Source organism: Girardinichthys multiradiatus, chromosome 21 (genome assembly GCF_021462225.1).
Source record: "Girardinichthys multiradiatus isolate DD_20200921_A chromosome 21, DD_fGirMul_XY1, whole genome shotgun sequence".
In the NCBI taxonomy this organism is placed as follows: domain Eukaryota; kingdom Metazoa; phylum Chordata; class Actinopteri; order Cyprinodontiformes; family Goodeidae; genus Girardinichthys; species Girardinichthys multiradiatus.
Window position 1 is genome coordinate 25,449,544 of NC_061813.1, and position 27,706 is coordinate 25,477,249.

Genomic DNA, 27,706 nt, shown 5'->3' on the forward strand with positions numbered 1-27,706 from the left:
CTCCTCTCAATACGGTGCAGTCATCCTGTCCCCTTTGCAGAAAAGCATCCCCAAAGAATGATGTTTCCACCTCCATGCTTCATGGTAGGGATGGTGTTCTTAAGGTTGCACCCATCTTTCTTCTTCCTTCAAACACGGCGAGTGGAATTTAGATCAAAAAGCTCTATTTTTGTCTCATCAGACAACATGACCTTCTCCCATTCCTCCTCTGGATCATCCAGATGGTCATTGGCAAACATCAGACAACCTGGACATGCGCTAGCTTGAGCAGGGGGACCTAGCGTGCGCTGCAGGATTTTAATCCATGGTGGTGTAGTGTGTTACTAATGGTCTTCTTTGAGAGTGTGGTCCCAGCCCTCTTCAGGTCATTGACTAGGTCCAGCTGTGTAGTTCTGGGCTGATCCCTCACCTTCCTCATGGTCATTGATGCCCCACAAGGTAAAATCTTGCATGCAGCCCCAGACCGAGGAAGATTGACCACCGTCTTGATTTTCATATAATTGCACCAACAGTTGAGCTTCTCACCAAGCTGCTTGGCTATCCATCCCAGCCTTGTGCAGGTCTATTATTTTATCCCTGATGTCCTTACACAGCTCTCTGGTCTTGGCCGTTGTGGAGAGATTGGAGTTTGTTTGAGTGTGTGAACAGGTGTCTTTTATACAGATAATGAGTTCAAACAGGTGCACTTAATAGAGGTAATGAGTGGAGAACAGGAGGGCTTCTTAAAGAAGAACTAACAGGCCTGTGGGAGCTGGCATTCTTACTGGTTGTTAGGTGATCAAAAGCTTATGTCATGCAATAAAATGCTAATTAATTACTTAAAAATCACACAATGTGATGTTCTGGATTTTTGTTTGATTCCGTCACTCATAGTTGAAGAAGACCTATAATATAATTTAAAGACTTCTACATGCTTTGCAAGTGGGAAAATCCTGCAAAATCAGCAGTGTATCAAATACTTTTTCTCTCCACTGTATGGGATTTTTCTTTACACTAAGTGAAATATTAAGATTCGGGGTCGTCTCTGATTTCAAAATGTAAATTACTTGTAAATACCTGAACAATGACTATCTGTTGCCAGGAAGATTAGTACATTTCAGATTAGTTCTGTGTTTTTTAAACTTGGATTTCTTTGTTTTTCTTCTGACAGAAAGAGATTCAGGCAATGAGCCAGTGCCACCATCCCAACATTGTGTCTTACTACACTTCATTTGTTGTGAAGGATGAACTGTGGCTGGTTATGAAGCTGCTCAGTGGTGGTAAGTGCATCTCATTTGTCTTTAGTGTCCTTCCTCCTAATTTGCCACAATCCTTGCCACACTCTCTGCCGAGGGGGCTAGATTATAATCAAACATTTGCTGATGAAAATCAAATTATTTCAGAAGGGGGATCAGGATGGTTCGTTTAGGCTTGTTGGTGTTACTGTGATGATCCTGGATTCTTCATGACGACCGGGTGCCAGCCAGACGAGTGCGTTGACTTGCTGACTGTGAGTTAACTATTATTACAGGGAACGTGACAACACGAATTTTCATTTTTCCTAGTGAGCTGCAGCTCTCTGTGGTCTTTAACTCGTTTCAGAGCTAATGACGGTGCAGAGGTAATAACAGCCCACATGGCAACCCTGTGGCAGTGCTGCAATTACCAAGTAAAAGGAGCATGAAGAGGAGGGCCCCATAAGGAAGACATAATCAAAATTAGACCGTTACATCTGGTTGCTTCTGGATTTATTTATAAAATTAAAAAAATATAGCATGTTATACTTGTAGTTTCCCATCAGTTTGTGAAGAACAAAGGGGTTTTTTCCAGACCTGTTAGAAATAGTACAGATTGTTTCTTCCCTGATTTCTATCTTACACACTTGATTATAAATGCAGACTCTTGCACCAGTATTCAAACAGCGCCTTTTTACACACTTTTGTGTTTTAACAATGAAGCAGAAGTAAAATAAGACACCCTTTTTAGGTTTTTTACTAATAAAAACTCTTAAAGTAAATTCAATTCATGCCACACTTTTCAAACTTAATTTGAAAGAAAAAATTCTGAAACCCGTGTATTAATTTCTTTCCACTTCACAATTATGCACTGCTTTGGGTTGGCCTGCCACATAAAATTCCCTCCAAATACACTGACGTTTGTGGTTCTACCTTTTACAAAATGTAAAAAAGTTCAAGGGACTTTGTTGTACCTCCCAGCCCTGTGGTCCGCTCCAACGAGTCATACCCAGGTGGCGTGCCAGGCTTACTCACATACAGGCCGCTTGCAGCCGCCTTGCAGCTGTGCTCAGGGCACCATGCCTGCCAAGCGACGCTTGATCAGACAACCAGCCTCACAGCAGGGACAGACGCAACTTAAGATGGCCTCATTGCCTCTTATCCCAGTTAAATTGAAGCTCTTGATGTTGAGCTTTATTGAGTGGAGTAATTAAACGATAGCTGCTGCGATGTCTGCCATGGAAACAGACCTCATTGGGGTTAAGTTTATAGAGCATCACTCCACAGGGTAGAGCATACCAGACTAGAGGGAGAGCAGCTCTTGTGTGATCGTTTGGCATGATGGAGCGCATGAAAGCGTCCACCCTCCGACCCCATCCCGGCTTTTTCCTTTTGCTTTTTTTTTTAAAAATAGCTCAACATTGAATCAGACAATGCCCAAACTTTTGTTTTGTTTTGTTTGTTGTAATCATGGCATGAGAGATCGTTCCTCCAGGTGTGATTCCTGATAAAAAAGGATGTCAGACTACATTTTGTTTTATTTACTCAGACTTGTAGAGAAATATTTTTGATTTTCTTTTTTTTTTTTTTTGACAGATGAATACAAGTCGAGACTCATCCAAAATACTTGAAACGGCCCCAAAACTTAATCTGAAAAACTGCAGTTTCTTATTATAGATGCGGCCTTGTTCCCTCTTTTGAAATATTCTTCTTCTTAAAAAAAAATGCAATTTTGTCATCTATTATTTGTTTGCCGTTATCTTTTTTTTATTACCTGTTACTTTTCTCTGCTAGCTTGTCAAAAAATTGCTCAGTTTCCTTTAGCAGGTTTTAAACATGTCTGCTACAAAGAGTCTTGTTTATTTTACTTATCTTTTTAAGCCAAAGTTATATTAAGTGTTGATTCTTAACAGATGGTGTGTATATATATGTCTCTGTGGGCTGAGGTTATCATACTCTTCACTCAAATCAGTGAGCTCTAACTACAGACCAACCTGCTCTCTGAAAAACTCATTCAAGTCAAAACCTGCAGAGATCAATTTTGAAATAGGTGCACTAAGACCTTTCAGGAAATTCCTGTTCTGAACTTGACATGTAAACAAGCGTTTTGTTAGAGGGCTGCATAACCCTCCACTGTGTGAATTCACATCTGAGATGTAGTCATTGAAACGCCCACAGACTGATCAGGAATCATATCAAGCACAGGCATGTATTTTCTAGAGATTACAGACAGCTGCTCTTGACCTGCTACCTCTTTTATAGACATCAATCGGATGCCTTCTTGGAAGAATTTCAATAAAAAAAACGTGATCTACAGCTATTTTAAAAATTCTGACTGGGAGCTTTTGAATCGGTAACAATAACTGTAACAATACTGTTCTGGGAGTTTATGCAGTGAAAAATGAGGTGGTGACACGAATCTTCTAATTATCAGCTTGATCAGCATTGACTGGTGATGGACAAATCAGAATATAAAAAAAAATCCATCAGCTAACACTCCATAGCAGGAGCTACAGTACCAGGCCATGCTGACAACAACCCTCTTTTGTATGGATAATGTTACTGAATGAAGAAAATTTCAATTAAGCCATGTTCAAGATATATCTGTGATTAATTTAGGCTGTGAGACAGGGAGAGAGAGCAAGACTTTTAATAGATAACCGGAAGAAAATAGTGTATGGGTGTTTTTCTGTTTTATCTTTTTCAGTTTTTAATCTCTGTCATTTGACGTGGATGGATTTGAAAATCTCTTAAAAATGGAGACAGAGGCCCTGTCTCAATACTCGCACTTCCACCCTTGTGTCCCTGAATTGCACGTTCTCGTTGATGGGTTCGAGTGCGTAGTGTGTCCCAATTCTCCAGAGGTCCCTAGCCCCGCCCCGTTTGTGCCCTCAATCCACACTTTGGTTAAGCCCGTATCTAAGCGGACTTCGCCGAAGTGTATTACCCACAATTCACTGCTGCAGATGATGTTCTGAGCAAAAACCAATCACAACCATCAACATAACCAGCCATCAAATCAGAAAAATAAGAACTGCGTAAACTTTAGACAGCAAGCTGACAGATATATATATTTTTACTGGTTTTCCAGGCTCAACATTGTAAGATACCAGTGGGTTCAGAGTGAGTCTGGGCAGTCAGTAGGTCATAACACTGAAGTTACCTTTCAAACAAACACTGGCGTGGCGAGAGTCTGGTGTAAAAGCCTCCTTCGCTTCCTGCACTTTATTCTCCTCATAACAATTGCTTGTTGCAGTTTTAAATAGTTTTTTTAGCAGCAAGGCTGTGAAAACAGCGCTGGTTCCCGCCCTTTTTGATGTTGCAGTTATGGTGCAGAGGTGCAAGTCGATGACGTAACCCCTACTGTCCCAATTCTCCAATTTTGCACTTTTGTAACCTGCGCACTTTAACCCCTACATGCACTTTTACAAAGTACACACTTCATAGAGGGGCGTAGGGTGTAGTGTGGGTATTGGGACAGGGCCAGATACTGCTGTTATCGTCATGCTAGCTGTGCTAACCGGCTTGCATGACGGCTAATAAAACAGTGTTTTACATTGGCTGCTCTCTCACTTACACAGTGTGATGTTGCCTATGGTCCTGTCATAAACAACAAATGAACTTGGGGCAGGGAGTTTCATAAAAAATGTTTTCAGTGCTCTTCTCTTATCCAAAATTTGAATCGGCAGGTCAAAGGTTCATAAAATCTGAAGATCTAAAATAGTCTGCTACAGAAGTTCTGCAATACTCACAGTGCACACTACACATTTCAGCTATATTCTTGCAACAAATAGGGTTTGATGATATTTTTTATAGATCGCATAAACATGGAAACGTATGCCTCTTGGAAGTGTGCCACAGGTGATATAACACTGTTTTTGTGTATTTTTCATTTGTAGATCTTTAACTCAACATGTTGATTTTAAAACTAAACTATTGCACATTTTGAATAGATTTTGTATGGAAAGAGGAACTGAGAAATGTCAAACCAAATCTTTGCCTGTATTATTCATGCTCCTCTTTTTGTTTTCCTTTATTATTGCTCTTTGGCAGGATAGCATTTAACTCCAGGCTTGCAGACTGAGAGAACACGCTGAGCTAATAGAAATCATCTCTGCCTGCTCCTGCAGTAGATCGGTCTCAGAAAATTGATGCAACTTCAATGAAGGCTTCCTTCAGTCTGATCCAACAATGATATTTTTACACCATCCACGCCTTGCTGCAGTTCTTCCAAAGCCCCACCCTCGCTTTCCTCCTACAGCTTCACTTGGCATTCCACAAAGGCCTTTAGCACAGTTGGCACCAGGTTTCATGTCCTTCATCTACTTCCTCATCCTCCCTCCCTCATATTCTCCAATCCTCTCCCTTTGTCTCACAGCTGCTGCTCGGTTTTAAAGTACAGAGCAGTTAGAAGATGATGTTCCTGTATGAAGCTTAAAGTTCTGCCCTGTTGCAGTTTGTTTAAAATTCAAAGAAGGTGAAATATTTGCTTAATCCAGCGTGTAACTGAAACTATGATTTGCCATTTTCCAGAGTATTTGCATGTTTTATGCTGCTCTGCCCTGTCAGGATTTCATTTACTAGCTGTGATTTGTATAAACTCTTCCTCAAGGGTTTTAGAAAAGTAGCTTTCAAATTAGGCTTGCAGGTGTTTTGACTTTCCCATTTTGAACAAACCTTTTCACTGTTAACCTGTCAGTATGTGTCAGCTTGCTGAAACAACTTAATGAGGCATGAGGAGTTCGATCAGATGAGTTTAATTTGAAGAGGGCTGACAAGGCTGGCATTTAGTGAGACTCCAAAGCCTGCGTCATGCTGTGTGCTTCTGCGCGCTTCTGCGCACGTTTTCCTGGTGCCACTGCAAAGCAGCCTTTGCTGTTTACAGTCAGTAAAAGTGTTTAGCGTGCAGGATGGGTTTTTGTTGACCTTGTAAAAGTATGAACACATTTTTTCACATTTTGTCATAGATCAACGCAACGGAGTGCAAAAATATGAAGTCGAAGCAACATGATGCATAGTGTTGAACATTTCTGCATATGCATATCTGAAAGTGTGGTATGCACGTGGTGTGTTCACCCCACTGTTTACTGCAATTACAGCTGCAGTCCTCTGGGGGAATGCCTCTACTAGCTTTGTACACATAGCAACTCAAAGGTTTAACCATTCTTCTTTGCAAAACAGCACAAGCTTCGTAGGCTGGATGGAGAGCATCTGGAAACATTCATTTAAATTATTGCAACATATTTCCACATGGATTTAGTTCTGGACTTTAACTGGGCCATTTTAACATCCTCCATAAAGTCCAGATCTGTGAATACTTGAATGGCCGTCAGTCTCTGGAGCAAACGGAGAAGTTTAAACATCTACAGGTCCTTCTCAAAATATTAGCATATTGTGATAAAGTTCATTATTTTCCATAATGTCATGAATGATGAAAATTTAACATTCATATATTTTAGATTCATTGCACACTAACTGAAATATTTCAGGTCTTTTATTGTCTTAATACGGATGATTTTGGCATACAGCTCATGAAAACCCAAAATTCCTATCTCACAAAATTAGCATATTTCATCCGATCAATAAAAGAAAAGTGTTTTTAATACAAAAAACGTCAACCTTCAAATAATCATGTACAGTTATGCACTCAATACTTGGTCGGGAATCCTTTGGCAGAAATGACTGCTTCAATGCGGCGTGGCATGGAGGCAATCAGCCTGTGGCACTGCTGAGGTCTTATGGAGACCCAGGATGCTTCGATAGCGGCCTTTAGCTCATCCAGAGTGTTGGGTCTTGAGTCTCTCAACGTTCTCTTCACAATATCCCACAGATTCTCTATGGGGTTCAGGTCAGGAGAGTTGGCAGGCCAATTGAGCACAGTGATACCATGGTCAGTAAACTATTTACCAGTGGTTTTGGCACTGTGAGCAGGTGCCAGGTCGTGCTGAAAAATGAAATCTTCATCTCCATAAAGCTTTTCAGCAGATGGAAGCATGACGTGCTCCAAAATCTCCTGATAGCTAGCTGCATTGACCCTGCCCTTGATAAAACACAGTGGACCAACACCAGCAGCTGACACAGCACCCCAGACCATCACTGACTGTGGGTGCTTGACACTGGACTTCTGGCATTTTGGCATTTCCTTCTCCCCAGTCTTCCTCCAGACTCTGGCACCTTGATTTCTGAATGACATGCAGAATTTGCTTTCATCCGAAAAAAGTACTTTGGACCACTGAGCAACAGTCCAGTGCTGCTTCTCTGTAGCCCAGGTCAGGCGTTTCTGCCGCTGTTTCTGGTTAAAAAGTGGCTTGACCTGGGGAATGCGGCACCTGTAGCCCATTTCCTGCACACGCCTGTGCACGGTGGCTCTGGATGTTTCTACTCCAGACTCAGTCCACTGCTTCCGCAGGTCCCCCAAGGTCTGGAATCGGCCCTTCTCCACAATCTTCCTCAGGGTCCGGTCACCTCTTCTCGTTGTGCAGCGTTTTCTGCCACACTTTTTCCTTCCCACAGACTTCCCACTGAGGTGCCTTGATACAGCACTCTGGGAACAGCCTATTTGTTCAGAAATTTCTTTCTGTGTCTTACCCTCTTGCTTGAGGGTGTCAATAGTGGCCTTCTGGACAGCAGTCAGGTCGGCAGTCTTACCCATGATTGGGGTTTTGAGTGATGAACCAGGCTGGGAGTTTTAAAGGCCTCAGGAATCTTTTGCAGGTGTTTAGAGTTAACTCGTTGATTCAGATGATTAGGTTCATAGCTCGTTTAGAGACCCTTTTAATGATATGCTAATTTTGTGAGATAGGAATTTTGGGTTTTCATGAGCTGTATGCCAAAATCATCCGTATTAAGACAATAAAAGACCTGAAATATTTCAGTTAGTGTGCAATGAATCTAAAATATATGAATGTTAAATTTTCATCATGACTTTATGGAAAATAATAAACTTTATCACAATATGCTAATTGTTTGAGAAGGACCTGTAGGTGTCTTTCTCATGAGTGTTGGTAGGATTGAGTGGGAGATGGACAGACAGATAATGCAGGCTCTGCTCAGGGCTGTTGTGATCAAGAAAGAGGTGAGATACCAAAAAGCAAAGCTTTCCATTTTACCTATTTGTCTTCATTCTGACCCTCACTTATTGTCAGGAGATATGGATCAGGTCCGAAAGGAGGAGATCCCAGGTACTTTTTAGAATTTATTGGTAAAATATACAGTACAGACCAAATGTTTGGACACACCTTCTCATTCAAAGAGTTGTCTTTATTTTCATGACTATGAATATTGTAGCTTCACACTGAAGGCATCAAAACTATGAATTAACACATGTGGAATTATATACTAAACAAAAAAGTGTGAAACAACTGAAAATATGTCTTATATTCTAGGTTCTTCAAAGTAGCCACCTTTTGCTTTGATTACTGCTTCACACACTCTTGGCATTCTGTTGATGAGCTTCAAGAGGTAGTCACCTGAAATGGTTTTCCAACAGTCTTGAAGGAGTTCCCAGAGATGCTTAGCACCTGTTGGCCCTTTTGCCTTCACTGTGGGGTCCAGCTCACCCCAAACCATCTCGATTGGGTTCAGGTCCGGTGACTGTGGAGGCCAGGTCATCTGGCGCAGCACCTCATCACTCTCCTTCTTGGTCAAATAGCCCTTACACAGCCTGGAGGTGTGTTTGGGGTCATTGTCCTGTTGAAAAATAAATGATGGTCCAACTAAACGCAAACCGGATGGAATAGTATGCCGCTGCAAGATGCTGTGGTAGCCATGCTGGTTCAGTATGCCTTCAATTTTGAATAAATCCCCAACAATGTCACCAACAAAGCACCCCCACACCATCACACCTCCTCCTCCATGCTTCACGGTGGGAACCAGGCATGTAGAGTCCATCCGTTCACCTCTTCAGTGCCGCACAAAGACACGGTGGTTGGAACCAAAGATCTCAAACTTGGACTCATCAGACCAAAGCACAGATTTCCACTGGTCTAATGTCCATTCCTTGTGTTCTTTAGCCCAAACAAGTCTCTTCTGCTTGTTGCCTGTCCTCAGCAGTGGTTTCCTAGCAGCTATTTTACCATGAAGGCCTGATTCACACAGTCTCCTCTTAACAGTTGTTCTAGAGATGTGTCTGCTGCTAGAACTCTGTGTGGCATTAACCTGTTCTCTAATCTGAGCTGCTGTTAACCTGCGATTTCTGAGGCTGGTGACTCGGATGAACTTATCGTCCGAAGCAGAGGTGACTCTTGGTCTTCCTTTCCTGGGGAGGTCCTCATGTGAGCCAGTTTCTTTGTAGCGCTTGATGGTTTTTGCAACTGCACTTGGGGACACTTTCAAAGTTTTCCCAATTGTTCCAACTGACTGATCTTCATTTCTGAAAGTAATGATGGCCACTCGTTTTTCTTTACTTAGCTGCTTTTTTTCTTGCCATAATACAAATTCTAACAGTATTCAGTAGGACTATCAGCTGTGTACTGTATCCACCTCCTGCACCACACAACTGATAGTCCCAACCCCATTTATAAGGCTTGAAATCCCACTTATTAAACCTGACAAGGCACACCTGTGAAGTGAAAACCATTTCAGGTGACTACCTCTTGAAGCTCATCAACAGAATGCCCAAGAGTGTGCGTAGCAGAAATCAACGCAAAAGGAGGCTACTTTGAAGAACCTAGAATATAAGACATATTTTCAGTTGTTTCACACTTTTTTGTTCAGTATATAATTCCACATGTGTTAATTCATAGTTTTGATGCCTTCAGTGTGAAGCTACAATATTCATAGTCATGAAAATAAAGACAACTCTTTGAATGAGAAGGTGTGTCCAAACATTTGGTCTGTACTGTATATTTTACCAATAAATTCTAAAAAGTACCTGGGATCTCCTCCTTTCGGACCTGATCCATATCTCCTGACAATAAGTGAGGGTCAGAATGAAGACAAATAGGTAAAATGGAAAGCTTTGCTTTTTGGGATCTCCCTTCTTTCTTGATCACAACAGCCCTGAGCAGAGCCTGCATTATCTGTCTGTCCATCTCCCACTCACTGAATGAGGTGTGTCCAAACTTTTGGTCTGTACTGTAAATACTGGTAAACATCTATCCTTTTCCTTCTGCATTACAGCTCTTCACCACTTTCTGTTGAACAGTCAGATAAAGTCCCATCAAAATACACTGAAGGTTATGGTTAGAACATGACACAACCTGGGAAAGTTCTGGGGCTGTTTATATGCAACATTTTCTCAGCCTTTCCTTGTTTCTGGCTCAGTGAATGCCAAATCATGAAGAATTCATTAAGCTCCCCTCTAGCCTTTCTTGTTTTATCTGTGGCTCTGCAGTAACATCATCTAGTCTAAGGTGTCCTGCACTTGTAATGCTGCAAGTGCTGAAGGTGAAGACATCCTGGTTTTCAACACAATTCAAATCTTCAAATTCTGAGCCAGACATTGTTGATTTAAAAACCACAGAGAAACCCAATAAATTTGATCCTGGAGTTTTGTCACCTCTGGACCATTTCCAGGTGTTGTTTGGCTGTGCTGCAGCTGATGTTGTTTGCAAAAGAGAGGCAGAGAAAACATAGCAGCAGTGTGATGTTTATGCTGTTGTCTCAGTCACAATAAAGCTTGTCAAGCACGTCACATTCATTTCAACTTCTCTGCTTTGTCTCTATTCACTAGTGTTGCACAATTTTCTGTCAAACCTAAAGCAAAAAGTGGACCTCTCGTCAGAGGCTTCCCATTTGTTTGCTTGGAAAGGTGCACAAAGGAAATGGCAAACTGACTTTTCAGTGGGAGTTCTCCTTTGTGGAGCTGGAGCCAGGCTGGGAGAGACGGGGCGACCTGTCTCTCTGGGCCAGGTTTAGTCAGCATAGCCCCCCTGACTCTGCATTCAGTGAAGACAAAGACGTCTGTCTGATTTGTAGTCACAAATCGCAACCTGCAATCTTGCTGGTTTTTCATTCATTGATTCCATTTCATTTTTAATATTCATCACTGTATCATGTTTGTAATTTAGGTGAAATATCCCGTCTTAATTACTAATCCCTTTTAATTTCTTAGTTTGTAAATCTGAGTCCTGTAGATGAATACTGTGCTGCTTTGACATTCAGATCTTAGATATTATTAGCAGGAAAAGGAAAGTGTTTATTAAACTTGAATCTAGGCCTTAATCAAGTGCTCTTTTTGCTTGTTTTCTCATGGCCAAATTAAATAATTATGATGCTGTTTACAGTAAAAAGAGTCTAGATTTTCCTCCAGAGTAATCCATGTTTTGGAAAGAGGAAATAAAAGATCAAATTAACAAAATAGGATTATTGATAAATTATCTTAACTGTATGCCCAGCCTAACCAATCTAAGATGACTTTTTCTACACTGGTGTGTTGGCTGTATTTTATTTTTTCACAGTTACAGCTGTGCAATTTTAACAAAGCTTGTTAAGGTTGGCCATGTTTTTGTCTCGTCTGTTTGCCAGGCTCAGTGTTGGACGTGATCAAGCACATCATCTCACGCGGCGAGCACAAGAACGGCGTCCTGGACGAGGCTAGCATAGCCACTGTGTTGAAGGACGTGCTCGAGGGATTGGAGTACCTCCACAAAAACGGGCAGATCCACAGGTAGGCCGTCCCCGGAACTGGGGCCAAGATAAACCTGACACTGGGGACATTTCAGCTCTTATTAGTACATGTTTTATTGGACTTCACCTTATGCCTTCTACTTAGGGTAAGAATCCATCCGTTCATTGTTTTTGCTTTAAGCCTGACCCCAATAGAATAGGTTATTTTGAACTTCTCTAAAAAATGACAAAGAACTCTGGAAATTTGAGTGTACTTGAAAAATGAGTAGAAACCCTGCAGTCAAGTTTCAGAGGGGTGTTATGTACCTTTACAATGTTAAACATTGCATCTGAAGGAGGTTTTCACTTCTAAACCACATTAGGTTTCATGATGACAAACTATCTGGAAGTAAAGATTATTAAGATCAATGTGGGGATCTCGCAGTTCTTTCTAAATAGGTTATTCAGTATGATGAGTGGCAGTGGTCATTCATCAGATCACAGATTATTAACCATTTTGACTTTAAACATTCCAGTTACTTTGGGATCCAAATGAAGAACTGGTGTTGTTTTTCTGTCAGTAGTTTGTTTTAATTTGATTGACTTGTCATAAAATGTCCATGATGAAGGTTATTCTATTCATATGCTTCAGGTTAAATGTGTTGGTGCTATAGTTGGGCATGTCCTCAATGAAAGCCCTGCAGTTATACTCGGGGTCCCTTTGAAATCTGGAAAAAGATAGAATTTAATTAGTAATTTCCAGGTCCGGATAAATTTTGAAAAAGAAATAGAATAAGGAAAATTCTTTGTATTTCCAGTTTTCATTCTGCGTGGCTTTGTCGAAATGTTGTTTCCATCAGTTCGTTCACCCATCTGTTTATCCATCTTTTCTTTCATCCTTTTATTTTTCCAACCTTTCATCCATCAACTCTTACCTGTCATCTATTCTATCATCCATCTTTTTATCTATCTGTTCACCTACCTCTTTTTTTTCATCCTATTGTCAAAATATTTCATCCATCCATTTGTCAATTCTTCCAACGGTGCGTCCATCTATTTACACCTAAAGCACGGAAAGCTTTGTGTTTAGATTAGTATGAGAATCAAACATGAGAGCTGCATAGGAACCCTGTGTACAGAGCAACGGCTGATTCTCTTTTTGTACTAGCATTTGTCTGCTTCTTAATATTATAACGCATACACCGCGTGTGCACAAAACATATTAAAATCAGTAAAATGCATTTTCTTGCGACTCTATAGTACGGAAGACAACCCTTACCCATGCCACTATTGATCACTATAAACAGTTTAATTAAAATGCCAAATAATTTCTATTTGAATCAGTTATGGATAGGCTGTATCTTACCTGCAGCAAACAACAGTAAGGTTATATATAAGTATGTATGTGTGTGTGTGTGTGTGTATATATATATATATATATATATCCATCGGAACAAACATTTCACAGGTAAAGGTTTTTGTTTTTTTTCTTACCACTTTTACATGTAAATCTATGGCTGACAGCTGTCAGGGCGAGGGTTAAGAAGGGGTTTAAAGAATATTACTGATGATGCAAAGCTTGAGACTGTGGTTCATACAAGTACCTTTTGAGCTCTGCTTGAATTTACCTTTTTATTTCATTTCCAGCATTTTCAAGCTGAAATGTCAAGCTTCATAATTGTTAGAATTAAGCACAATGACTTCTGCTGGCTTTGGAGGAAACAAGTGGCTGAGAAAGTGATGAAGATTATGAGTCACTCAGATGCGTCTCTAAATCTGATTATAACTCTTTAAGGTTGACATAAAGTGCTCATGATTTAAAACTAATTGCTATTAATCATTTTTAATTTCCATGAATATCAGGCAGTTCAGCTGAGACAGTGGCCATCTTAAATGATTCCCTCTCCAGCTTAAAGGATTTATTCAAACTCCATTCCCTTATTATTTCGTGGAAAAGCCAGAAATAAACTGCCCACTGTGTTATTGTGGCTCTGGGTCCTTTAAGTAGAAATAAGGAATATGCCTGTCAACAACATTTAAATTACCAGGAAAGCTGAAGGGTAAATTCTCTGCAGATTGCTTCCTCCTCTGGATGCATGTATTCACGTTTATGGCGATAAGCTAACATTAAGAACCAAATAAAACAAAGAGGGCAAAGGAAAACAGTCTTGTTGCTCCTTTTTTTTAAGAAGACATTAAAGAAATGTCAAAAGATCATGTCTCCACCAGATCTCTTTATCCTCAGGCTCTCAGCTGTGTGAGAAAAAAAGGTTGAGGTCGTCCTACAGAACTGAAAATAATTTGCATTGTAACCGAGGAGGGGCCTGTGTGTTAGTTGAATCTGTAGCCGAGTGTTTAATCTCATGTGGAGATGGAGCCTTGGCGTCAGGATGAGGAAAGAGCTCAGGGACTGAGGCTTCACGACAACAAGAAGAATGAGACAAATGTCACATGACTTCTTCCATCTGGCACTGGACAGCCGGAAAGCAATTAGAGCCTCACTGCCTGTGCTGGAAGCCTCAGCTGGAGGCATTTACCACAAGACGGTGAAGTTTTCCACCTCCTCATTCTCAGTAGCTTGGAAAGTCGTTATTGAGGCTGAAATGTTGACAGCAGGTGGACATTATATTACATTTATGGGAGTAGTAGCAGATATTTTCAGTTAAACTGAAGAAAATTAGCCTCCACGCCTCAGCTGGGATTTTGAATTATAAGACGCAGTGCCCCTGCAAACGTATTGATGGTAACATTTTGTCATGTTACATCCACAAACTTCAATGTATTATATTGGGATTTTAGGTAATATACCAACACAAATTAGTGCTTAATAGTGAATCGGAAGTAAGATGGAAAAAAAACAACAAAATGGTGCATACATTGTATTTAGCTCCCTTTCCTTCGATACACCTTCATAAAACTGAGCAGCCGGTTGTTATCAGAAGTTACCAGGTTAGTGAAAGCATCCACCTGTTTGCTGTTTTATCTCTATAAATGCATCTGTTCTTTAAAGGCTTTAGAGGTTCGTTAGAGAATTAGTGAAGAAACATCATCTTGAAGACCATTGACCACATCAGACAAGTAAGGGATAAGGTTGTGGAGAAGTTCAACGCAGGCTTACGTTACAAAACCATATCCCAGGCTTCATATATCTCCCACAGCACACCTCCAGATATGAGACTGGGACTGCTGTAAACCTACCAAGACTTAGCTGTCAACCTACGCTGACAAGGAGAGCATTATTCCGAGATGTACCATGGAGAGCCATGGTAACTCTGGAGGAGCTGCACAGATCATCCTGTCCGTTTGACAGGACAACTAATTAGTCATGCACTCCTCAAATGCAACCTTGATAGAAACGTGGCATAGAAAAAGCCACTTTTAAAGCATAGCCAGCTACAAACCATGTTGGTAAGAAACATTTGGTTAAGTAGGTGCTCTGGTCAGATGAAAACAAAACTAAACTACATGCGAAATGCTCTGTGTGACTGAAAACTAACACTATGCATCTCCATTCTCAACATGAAGCATGGTAGTGGCAGCATCATGCGCAGAGGATGTTTGTCTTAGCACAGATAGGGAAGCTGGTCAGAGATGACATTAAGATGAATGAAGCTAAATGCTTGCCGGGCCCGGAAGAAATCCTTTATAGAGTGCAAGAAACCTGAGACTGGGGGGAAAATGTCATCTTCCTGCAGGAAAACGACCCTAAACATACAGCCGGGACTACAAAGGTACGGTTTAGATCAAAGCTTATTCATGTGTTTGAATAGTTCAGTCCATACCTAAAATTCAGTTAAAAACCTATGGCAAGACCTAAAACTGAATGGTCTGCATCCAATTTGATTAAGCTCAAGCATTTTGCCAAAGAAGTAGGGGCATCAATTTCAATCTCTTGATGTTTGAAGTTTGTAGAGACACACCCCAAATTTTAGGAAATGGAGAAAATCATGTATCATTTTCCTTCCATTTCATGATTATGCAACACGCTGTGTCGGTCTATCATAAAATCCCATCAAAATATTCTTGTAGGAGTAAGGTGCCAAATGTAGAAAGTGTAAAGGGTATGAATAATTTAGCAAGGCATTATACTTTGCCCAAAAGATGTTTGAACAGCAAATGACTGATATTTGTTGTCTCTGTTAGAGATGCTTTATATGTGTCTGTGTTCACAGTGAATAGCGTATGGGAAGGAAATTTAGCAGTGTGAAAAAAGCTATGAAATGTAGTTTGATGGGAAAGATAATTATATGGCCATAAGGGTATTCTTAAACGGGTAAGGATGGAAAAGGTTATTTTATGCCTATATATTGCCCACAAAGCATCCAATAAAACCCTGTTTTACAGCCCTATTAGAACACGGTGAGCCTGGCACTGGGATGTAATGTCTTAGGAGATGACCTGTTGGTGCTGCAAGGTGCATGGCTGCCAGATGAGAATGATAAATCTCCTCGACAGTTTCATACCATTGCCGTTCCCACCTGGCCGCAAGCTGGATAATATTTCAAGATGTCATAACTTTATGACTCGTGTGCTGTTCATTTTTCACCTTCTGAATTCAGGCAAAACTTCAGGATTTTGATTTAATTTGAGTGAACGCATTAAAATCAATGCAGTGCAACAACTATTGTAGGAACAATTCGTTGCAGGACTGCTTTTAAACCCATCTGCTAAGGCTTGAACTTACATGGTGCATTGTGTCAGCAGCTCCTCCTCCATCCTCTTCTTCCTCTTTTGTGAATGTTAATGAATGTCTGCATTCTGCAGCCTTTCTCTCTGAGCATTACGGTCTGCTGCATTAAACCAAAGGCTCCTCGGTTTTTAAATGAACGCACCAAGATTGGATTGATCACTCTTCCTGAATTATGTTTTTACATATATTATAGGGAAGGATATTAAAGCAGAAAGCCACATTAGATTAACAGTTTGTATCTGAAACATTCCTTTTGTTCAATGAATTTTGATAAAGTTAAAAAGAAGCATATCACCTTTGCAGAAATGCTCTTCAATTAAAGATGTCGGTGAAACAAACACACTAAATCTGGGCAAGTCATAACTTCAAACTTTACCATAAATACTTAAATACTTTTGGCTTTATAATTGCAACATGTTTCTAAGTATTATGTGGTGTTGTATGTGTAAAACTGGCCAGAAAAACCTCATCAGTCTGACAAATAAAAAATGCCCTTTTAAACAGTTTTTTCCTCTTAAATACTTTAAGATGAACCTATAATTTAAAGCAGATTCACTAAACCCACTGCCAGACCTGGTACGTTTCTGCTTGATTATTGATTATAACATTTTTCAAAGGATAGCGTAAAGGAAATGTAGGCCCTGGAACAAGTACAGTAGCACATTATTACACATGTATGTTGCACATTATTTGTTTACAGTAAAACCAAAACTCATTTATGCACACACACTTACTTTTCGAGCCAAGCTGAACTATTTGCCCTGTATCAGACCTCTTCTGCTTTTGCTTATTTGTCACACTCAGATGTTTTAAATAATCAAACTGATATTAATATCAGACAAAGATAGCCAGAGCAAATGGCAAATGATTATTTTATTTATAAAGGAAAAAACTATCCAAACCAACCTGGTCCTATGTGAAAACATAAGACCAGGTTGGTCGCTTGATGGCAAATGTTGGCACAATCAGTTATTAGGTGTGGGGAGAAACATTGGGGTTAAGGTAGGTTTGGGTTGTTTTTTGTTTTTTTTTATAGTCTTTAATATTTAAGAACTATTTGTTTTATTTACTCAGGTGTGTCTAATATTAAAATCGGTTTAATGATTTGAAGCATTTAGGAGTGACCCAAAAGCATAAACAAGGAGTCTGTCTACATCTTAAAGCTTAGCTGCTTTGCTTCAAGCTACCCTGACAATAGCTACAGTGAACAAGCTAACTTTTGTCCTCCCCCTCCTTTTATAGCTGTCACATAATCCATCATTTATGTTCATATTTGCACCGATGCGATGCCATTTTACTTTTCACTTAACCTTTAGGGCTGTTTTGGCATCAACTAATTTATGTCTTAATCTACATGATGCTTTCACTTTCCATACAGTTGCTCTTAAGATGATGCTACTTGTACAGCCTCAGCAACATTGTCTATAATATCATACCTGGGTCACTCAATGGCACGGTGTCCAAATGACCCTATTTTACATATTTTTATGCTGAGCTACGGGTATTGAAATGGAAATTGATATACTTGAACTTGTGAATTACCTTCTATAAACTTTAGATTTCCTACAGCTAATGAATGACTGGAGAACTACGTTTAATAGTTTGGCGTCTAAAGTAGATGGAGAACTTGTGGCCTTTTTTTTCCCCGATTTTCTTCTCATTGCACAGTTACGGTATACATAATTTACTAATACAGCGATGTCCAACTATTTTGCACTGTGGGTCAACCAAGTTAAAAGGTACGGAGCCCGCGAGGGGACATGGGGAAATTTTTTTTCTTTTGCATCCCCACGCAATACTTTTGCATTCGCTCGCAAAAGTTGTTAATCACCTTGAGAAAGCTGTGCATTTTGGAACAGCAGCACAGATGACAAACTGCTCACAAAACAAACAGCACTAATATGGCATTGGTATGGTTTATTTGTCATATGCAGGTTAACACGCGGTCAACAATGCGATTAAATGCTTAGGATAAGACGAACTGTTCAAATCATTATAAAAACAAAAGTGGCGTGCAAAAAAAGTACACATAATGCAGCAGTAATAAGCAAAAAAGTATCAGATGTGGTTTCGTGCAGTATTATTGTCCAGAGTTCAGCAGTTTGACAGCATGTGGATAATAACTGTCTTTAAGTCTGATTGAAGATCCTTTTATTTAAGGCCGATTTCAAAATAAAACTCAATAAATCTCAAAAACGGGTCTCCCACAAAGTATTGCGAGATAACGCAAAGACTATTGCGTGAGAACGCAAAAAGTATAGCGTGGGAACGCAAAAGTATTGCGAGCGAACACAAAAGTATTGCGTGGGGACGCAAAATAAAAAAATTCCCCCATGTCCCCTTGCGGGCTCCGTTAAAAAGGACCCACTGGTCATAGTTTCTCCTATGATATATTTTTGTGATTTCTTTTTAATTTATTTACATTTTTTTATTGTTTTACCTGCTCAGCAATAAATTAAACATGCAATAATTTAATTAAATGAAGTAGAAAATAACAATTTATTGTAGGTCTCAGATTTCGTAACTTTTTGGTCTGGATGTTTTCTATTTTTTTGGTCTAGAAAATATTGTTGGTGTTTTCCCAGCAACAAAAACAAGAACTTTCTTTGAAGACCTTTGCTGTATTTAGCCGTGTTTGATCAGTGGGTGTGGCCAAAGTTTGTTTTTGGGTAAAAAGTCGCTGGATGTTTGTGGCTCTACTTACTATGATAAAAAGATAGCAGGAAAAAAGCATGAATAAAAAGAAAAAAATACTTTGTGTTGTACCTAAAAACTTTCCATTTAAGAAGATATAAATTTGTCCTTTAAAATCTCATCCGATGATAATACGAAAAGTTTCTTATCTGCATCATCTGCCATTTGCTGAAGCGTCACATTTGTACTATTCGGTGATGGGTCACATAAAATTAAACCAAGGTCCGTAAATGGCCTCTGGGCTAGTGGTATAAATCATAAACAGATAGATAAAAAGCATATTTGTAAATGGAAAATGTATGCATCTTTTTCAAAAAACAAATTATATAAGATGTAATCAAACGTTTCATTGGCAATATTTTTCATTACTCCTGTCATAAATAGGTTCAACCAAGAATTATGCATGAATACATTTATCTGGTTATACAAATCTCTAGTAATCTAACATAAGCTTTCACTTAAGAAAATTAAATAAAACTAAAGCTCAATCTTCTAAAGATATCTTGTATAGGTAGATGTTATTACCATATCAATTAAATCAAAGATGGAAAATTACCTTCATTATTCAGAGATGCACCAATCTGAATTTTGTGGCCAATTTTGAGTTTTTGTAAATGTTTGAACTGCTGAGGTAGATTTTCGCTGATTGCGGTTCTCTTTTAGAACTACAATAACAGTAAATACACTGTTCAAAACACAAAGGGAACACTTAAGGAGGAGCACTGCCAGAGCCCTGCAAAATGACCTCCAGCAGGCCACAAATGTGCATGTGTCTGCACAAACAGTTAGAAACCGACTCCATGAGGATGGTATGAGGGCCCGACGTCCACAAATGGGGGTTGTGCTCACAGCCCAACACCATGCAGGACACTTGGCATTTGCCAGAGAACACCAGGATTGGCAAATTGGCCACTGGAGCCCTGTGCTCTTCACAGATGAAAGCAGGTTCACACTGAGCACATGTGACAGACGTGACAGAGTCTGGAGACACCGTGGAGAGCGATCTGCTGCCTGCAACATCCTTCAGCATGACCAGTTTGGTAGTGGGTCAGTAATGGTGTGGGGTGGCATTTCTTTGGAGGGTCGCATGGCCCTCCATGTGCTCACCAGAGGTAGCCTGACTGCCATTAGGTACCGAGATGAGATCCTCAGATCCCTTGTGAGACCATATGCTGGTGAGGTTGGCCCTGGGTTCCTCCTAATGCAGGACAATGCTGGACCTCATGTGGCTGGAGTGTGTCAGCAGTTCCTGCAAGATGAAGACATTGAAGCTATGGACTGGCCCGCCCGTTCTTCAGACCTGAATCCGATTGAGCACATCTGGGACATCATGTCTCGCTCCATCCACCAACGTCACGTTGCACCACAGACTGTCCAGGAGTTGGCGGATGCTTTAGTCCAGGTCTGGGAGGAGATCCCTCAGGAGACCATCCACCGTCTCATCAGGAGCATGCCCAGGCGTTGTAGGGAGGTCATACGTGGAGGCCACACACAATACTGAACCTCATTTTGACTTGTTTTAAGGACATTACATCAAAGTTGGATCAGCTGTAGTGTGTTTTTCCACTTTAATTTTGTGTCTGACTCTAAATCCAGGCCTCCGTTGGTTAATAAATTTGATTTCCATTGATGATTTTGATTCAATGAGAATATTTCATTCATTCAGATCTAGGATGTGTTATTTGAGTGTTCCCTTTATTTTTTTGAGCAGTGTATAAAAACAGTATTCAAGCATTTTTCTTACTAGTCTTCCTGCAGGGTTTTAGTCATTTTATTCCTTTGCAGTTTTGGTGCTTTTGTACCTGATTTTTCATGTACAAAATAGCTCCTATTGCGAGTAGCTTTCTGCCAACTACTCAGTTTGTACCTGCTTTGACAACAGATAAATCAAAGTCTTGTTCTCTCTCGCATCCTGAGTGATCCCAATGCATGTTTCAACATGTTGTAGAAAAAAGTCTTTTTAAATGGCACCTCGCCAGTGCTGAAAAAATGGTGACTTCACTGTTTTTAAAAGAGAGTTGTTTTTTTTACAGATTCTGACTGGCCAGGTATATTTAGAAAATCATCCCCCAGTTTCTTATGGAAAAAAATCTTAATGCATTTTTATTTTAATTTTTTTTACTTGATGGGGCGAGGGACAAGTGTGAGCATAGCCAGACAGTGCAAAAAGCTGGAAAATAATGCAACCTGGTATCACCCAGCCTCAAAGTGATAGACTGACACACTGCAAATATTTAGAGCTCAGATGACTATTGCACGGCTGTATCTGTGGTTCTATAAGCCATTTGCAATGGGTGCCTTTTTTTTGTCGTTCCTCCAATCCTCCTTTCTTCTGAGTCATCATCATCGTGACAGCTGTGTAATTAAACCTGTCTAGACATAAATGCTTATCAAAGTTGCTCCACATGTAAAATACAATCAGCTTCTTTTTTTTCAGAAAGCAGTGATACAAGCAGCTATTACCCTGCTTCATGCACGCTCCCAGACTGCCTCCTAGCATGGGAATCCCCATCTTTTGCTGTAAGGGACAGGCTAATGCATTACATGTGTTGCCTTCGTTCCTCTGGTGTTTGCCACTCCCTTCTCTTGTCGCTTAGAGGTGTTGGCTGCGCTAATTTATTGAAGCCCTTCTTAGTAAAAGCGTCTTCTGTACTCAGATATACAGCAGCCATTAAACTGGGATCTGAGCCCTTTGTAAACAATCAGATATCTTCAGTAAATCATGTCCCATTGGTTCTTCTTATGTTGAGGTTACCTCGAGTAAAGTAATTTGTACATATGAAGACAACTACTTTTTTAGTCTTTTATAGGTTCTGTAATATTATGTTTTTCTTAAATGTTTATTTAAATAATGTGTGCTCGAAGGATCCTGCAAGCACTTAATTTTTTTGTTGTTCAGCAGCAGCGTCCATTTTCTTCCTGTAGTGCCCCCATCTGGTGGCAACATTAAATTGTTCTATGGTTTAGATCTATTTTGAGTTATTGTTTTTCTGATAGTGTCCTTTAAGGATCCGTTCTGAACTGATTTCTATAAACCAAATCAGCTGGATGTTGTTGCTGAAGTGTTCTGTGAAGGTTTCGTTCTCTGCTCTCTGGGGGGGTGTTTTTACGTATTTGTTTTCTAAAAGCTGGACAGCAGAGACATGCGTCCATGGTGACACCTCTGCTGTCCTCGCTCTTACGTCCTTGCCTTTTTGCTTGACCCCTTCGTCTCCATCTCTGAAGGTCTGTTGCCATGACGACACTGTCTGGTTGGTGAGATGGCAGTATTCGCTGCGTGTGGCAGACAGGCAGTCAGACAGCTGTCCCTGCTGAATCCTCTTATCACCAACAGGGGAAGCAGAGCAAGGGAAGAACAAATTAACTACAGACTATGCATGTGTATTATAGCCTTAAGGAAGGAAGAAGGAACTATAAGGGCTGTAGAACTGTTTGATGCAGAGATAATATACTATTTCAAGACCAAAAAATTATCAGTATTTTCTGATGTCAACCAATTGTTAGCTTTTTAAGCTACTGTGTGTAAGACATTGGTTTAAATTAGATATTACTTCCTTTTGCAGAGATCTCAAGGCTGGAAACATTCTCCTTGGAGATGATGGATCTGTGCAAATTGCAGGTATTTTTCCAATAAAGCATTTTTCATCTGCCTCTACCTCTGTCACATTAGTTATAAAGAAACAGTTTTGCTTCATGCTGACGTTTCTGGTATTTTTATTTATGCACATAGTACTGTCCAGACAGGTGAATTTTCTAACATTTCCTGCCTGTTTTGGACCCTTCACTATTTTGTTTGTCTCCTATCTCCCTGACCCTCAGACTTTGGCGTCAGTGCCTTTTTAGCCACAGGTGGTGACATGACCCGAAACAAAGTGCGCAAGACGTTTGTGGGAACGCCGTGCTGGATGGCCCCAGAGGTCATGGAGCAGGTTAGTCAACTCTCTAGAATGGAAACGGGTAGAATACATAAAACTCTAAAGGTTTTCAGGAACTAAATCAATCTGTGAGAAAACAATCATTTAGTTAGTATTAAATTACCTGAACACAGTCTTTGGCTGTATTTATCAGTGCAAAGACAGTCATCTGTAAATTATTTGCAGTTTAAAATAAATAACTTTTGCTGCAAGAATAAACAAATTAAAAATGTTAAATCAACTTTTATTATGTTCTACAGCACTGATTCTAAAAAAGTTTGGACATTGTGAGAAATGGAAAAAAAAACAGAATGCAATGAATTTCAAATCTCATAAACCTTTATTCACAAAAGAACATAGTAAACACATCCAATGTTTAGAAATGGTAGCTAGTAATAGTCCAAATTTTAAAAATTTTTCACCATTGTTGAAAAATCCCTCTGCCTTTCAGCAAAAGTCCATAAACGTCTGGTAACTGAGGAGACTGGTTTCTGAAGTTTTTGGCGGGGAACGATGTAGGATTCTGGCTCCTCAACAGTCCTGATTTTAACTGATCAGATTTTTGTTTGACATTGTGCCAAATATTTTCAATTGTTGAGAGGTCTGGACTGCAGGCAGACTATAAGCCAGACAAAGCCATGCTGTTGCAGTGATTCAGTGTGCAGTTTAGCATTTTCATTCTGGAATATGCTGGGTTTTCCATAAAAACAATTTCTCAATCTGTTTTCCTAACACCTGCATGTACTATATACAGGGGTTGGACAATGAAACTGAAACGCCTGGTTTTAGACCACAATAATTTATTAGTATGGTGTAGGGCCTCCTTTTGTGGCCAATACAGCGTCAATTCATCTTGGGAATGACATATACAAGTCCTGCACAGTGGTCAGAGGGATTTAAGCCATTCTTCTTGCAGGATAGTGGCCAGGTCACTACGTGATACTGGTGGAGGAAAACGTTTCCTGACTCGCTCCTCCAAAACACCCCAAAGTGGCTCAATAATATTTAGATCTGGTGACTGTGCAGGCCATGGGAGATGTTCAACTTCACTTTCATGTTCATCTAACCAATCTTTCACCAGTCTTGCTGTGTGTATTGGTGCATTGTCATCCTGATACACAGCACCACCTTCAGGATACAATGTTTGAACCATTGGATGCACATGGTCCTCAAGAATGGTTGGGTAGTCCTTGGCAGTGACGTGCCCATCTAGCACAAGTATTGGGCCAAGGGAATACCATGATATGGCAGCCCAAACCATCACTGATCCACCCCCATGCTTCTTTGGGGCTTCTCCACACCGTAACTCTCCCGGATGTGGGGAAAACAGTAAAGGTGGACTCATCAGAGAACAATACATGTTTCACATTGTCCACAGACCAAGATTTACGCTCCTTGTACCATTGAAACTGACGTTTGGCATTGGCATGAGTGACCAAAGGTTTGGCTGTAGCAGTCCGGCCGTGTATATTGACCCTGTGGAGCTCCCAACGCACAGTTCTGGTGAAAACAGGAGAGTTGAGGTGCACATTATTCTGCCGTGATTTGGGCAGCCGTGGTTTTATGTTCTTTGGATACATTCCGGGTTAGCACCCGAACATCCCTTTCAGACAGCTTCCTCTTGCGTCCACAGTTAATCCTGTTGGATGTGGTTCGTCCTTCTTGGTGGTATGCTGACATTACCCTGGATACCATGGCTCTTGATACATCACAAAGACTTGCTGTCTTGGTCACAGATGCGCCAGCAAGACGTGCACCAACAATTTGTCACCCATAATGTTGTGTTCATTTCAATATTTTGAGCAAAACTGTGCTCTTACCCTGTTAATTGAACCTTCACACTCTGCTCTTACTGGTGCAATGTGCAATCAATGAAGACTGGCTACCAGGCTGGTCCAATTTAGCCATGAAACCTCCCACACTAAAATGACAGGTGTTTCAGTTTCATTGTCCAACCCCTGTATGTGTAAGTTGTCCATGCCTGCCTTAGGCACTAATGCACCGTGTGCCATCATAGATGCAGGATTTTGAACTCTGTGATCCTAGCAGGTCGGGTGTCCCTTACTCTTTAGCTAGGAGGAGGTGACGTCCGTCACTTTCAAATAAAATCTCAAATTTCAATCTCTCTGATTGAAAATTGGGGCTATGAATCTGCATTTCTGGACTGTATTCACTTTTGGTCTCTTCTTCTTTCTTGTATGCTAGAATCTATTTATCTTGCATTCATGGATGGCTCTGTAACGTGTTTACAGTCGCTTATTTGTTAAGATGTTCCTGAGCCCATGCAACAACTTTTGCAGCAGAATCAAACCAGCTTTTAATGTAGTGCTGCCTGAGAGAGCAATTTCTTTTTTAAACCAGTGCACTTTTTTACTTTACACATTTAATATGTTAAATACGTTCTATTTTGAATGGCAAATGGGTTTATGGGATTTGGAAATCATTGTGCTCTGATTTGATTTTTGTCTTGCATAACGTATTGGGTCTATATTTGAAATGTCGAAATGTTTTTTCTTATTTTTCATGCAGTCATAATTTTACGGAGTACTTTATGTACTTTCTCAGGTGAGGGGTTATGATTTCAAAGCAGATATCTGGAGCTTTGGGATCACAGCTATTGAGCTTGCCACTGGAGCTGCACCTTATCATAAATACCCACCAATGAAGGTGAGAATACTGTTGGGAAGTCTGTCATTTATAAAAATAAGGACCAAAAGATCAGTGATTCAAAACGTATCTGGTGTTTCCAGGTCTTGATGCTGACGCTGCAGAATGACCCACCATGTCTGGACACTGGTGTGACAGATAAGGAGATGGTAAAGAAATATGGCAAATCTTTCAGGAAGATGATCTCCTTGTGTCTGCAGAAGGAACCAGAGAAAAGGTGCATGGCCTTTTCATGTAGAACTCTAATGCAACACATAATTCTTTAGGACAGCACACAGTTCAAATCCATCTTTCTTTTTGCAGTGTTCTTTTAAGCTGCTTTATTAAACAGAATGTGGTTCTTAGTTAACAATAGTGGGTTTACTCTGACTAGTACATGACAAGAAAAGGAGCTTATAATTGTGCTCTGACTTTGAGTCATTTTATTACTTTAGAATTCACTGGTTTTATCAATCATAACTTAAAATTGTTCATTGCTGTCAATAGCCCTTATCCTTACAAATGGTGTTTTTCAGGCCAACATCATCAGAGTTGTTGAAGCATAAGTTCTTTCAGAAAGCAAAAGTAAGTGCTTAATACTTTTTTTATTTCAATTCTATTTATATATAGCCAATTTCCAGCAAACACTTTACCAGGTCCAAAACATATTCTGTTCGAATCAGTCCAGTTCATTCCAATGAAATCTAATCAACCCAGCCATTTAGTTATACCATAATACAGTCAAATTGAACTTATCCAAAAATGCCAGTTGGTATAAAGTCATATCAGGAAGCCAAGCCGATTGCATCAAGTTGTGGACATGGCAGCAATCCTTCTCTCTGAGCAAGCATGTGGCAACAGTGGAGAGGAATGACTCCCTGCAGAACCAGGCTAATGAGTAGTTGCACTTGGCCTAGTGAATCTTTGATGGAACGCAAAAGAAAGAAAGAACTCAAAGGTAATGTCGTGAGCTGGTTCCACAGGAAATCTTTCTCCTATTTAAAATTTGAAGAACCACCAGAGAACCTAAAGGCTCAGTTAATGTCCCTCTTCGGGGTGTCGCACAGGACTCCTCTGACAGCACTGGACCCTGAACGAGCGCTATAGGCGTTTATACTTATTGCTGACGTTGCTTCAGAATTCTCTGAAAACACAGGAGGCAGTATGCGAGAAAACCAGTGGAAATGTTGTAAAAGAGAGAAGAAGTACTTCACCTAACACCAAAATGTCTCTGTGCACTATCAGAAACATTTCTAATCAGCGTGATTCTGTTTCTTGCAAAGTTTGATATTCATGAGAGTAAAACCATGAAGAGGAAACCGCCTTTTGACCTCTTTCTAAAGGATCTACAACTGTATTCAGATCTTTAATATAAGATGAAGGAAGGTAAAACTTAGAACAAATATGATTTCCAGACGGACTCAGGTGTGGTTCGCTTATGGTCTCGATACGAACCAGCCCGATCTGACTCAACCCAACTACAGAAAACACAAGTCTCTTTGAACTTAACAAGCCACCATAGCTGGTAGCAAAGGTGTACAATGTACTGAAATCATACCTGATCAGCTGGAAGTTGCTTAGCAACGCTGCTACCAGCATGTTGTGGGACAGGGCATGCAGAACACAGTGTCTCCTTCTGCTTTAGCCCGCATTCTCTGACGGTGTTCCAAAATTATAAATAGAACATCGCAAAACCTGTGTTGAATGAGCTGCTCTTGACCCTCACAATAATACTGCAGCTGTAATAACGCCACAGTTATGCAAAACAGAGGGAGTTGCCTCAACAGTTGTTTTCCTCAATTTCCGGGTCTGTGCTCTGTCCCGCCCTCATCATTTCTGTCCAATGGGAGCAGTGATCGTCACTTGCGTGGCTTTGTTTATAAGTTATAGTTCACTTGCAAAAAGTACAAAACGTTTTGTTGGGTGAAATTCTCTGCAATATTGTGGGTAAATCATTGATTTTAGGCTTTTTCATTATTTTAAAACAAATAGCAAACTGG

General features: G+C 40.2%; 1 protein-coding gene across 1 annotated transcript in view; it reads left to right on the forward strand.

Annotated features, from left to right (window-relative positions):
• oxsr1b (oxidative stress responsive kinase 1b) overlaps positions 1 to 27,706 on the forward strand; it is a 73,999-nt gene that overhangs the window by 30,045 nt on the left and 16,248 nt on the right. The window contains exons 3-9 of the mRNA XM_047349441.1: positions 1,151 to 1,259; positions 11,682 to 11,823; positions 22,710 to 22,765; positions 22,966 to 23,075; positions 25,626 to 25,727; positions 25,811 to 25,944; positions 26,243 to 26,291. Of these exons, the coding sequence (XP_047205397.1) occupies positions 1,151 to 1,259; positions 11,682 to 11,823; positions 22,710 to 22,765; positions 22,966 to 23,075; positions 25,626 to 25,727; positions 25,811 to 25,944; positions 26,243 to 26,291 (702 nt within the window). The remainder of the gene's footprint in view (positions 1 to 1,150; positions 1,260 to 11,681; positions 11,824 to 22,709; positions 22,766 to 22,965; positions 23,076 to 25,625; positions 25,728 to 25,810; positions 25,945 to 26,242; positions 26,292 to 27,706) is intronic.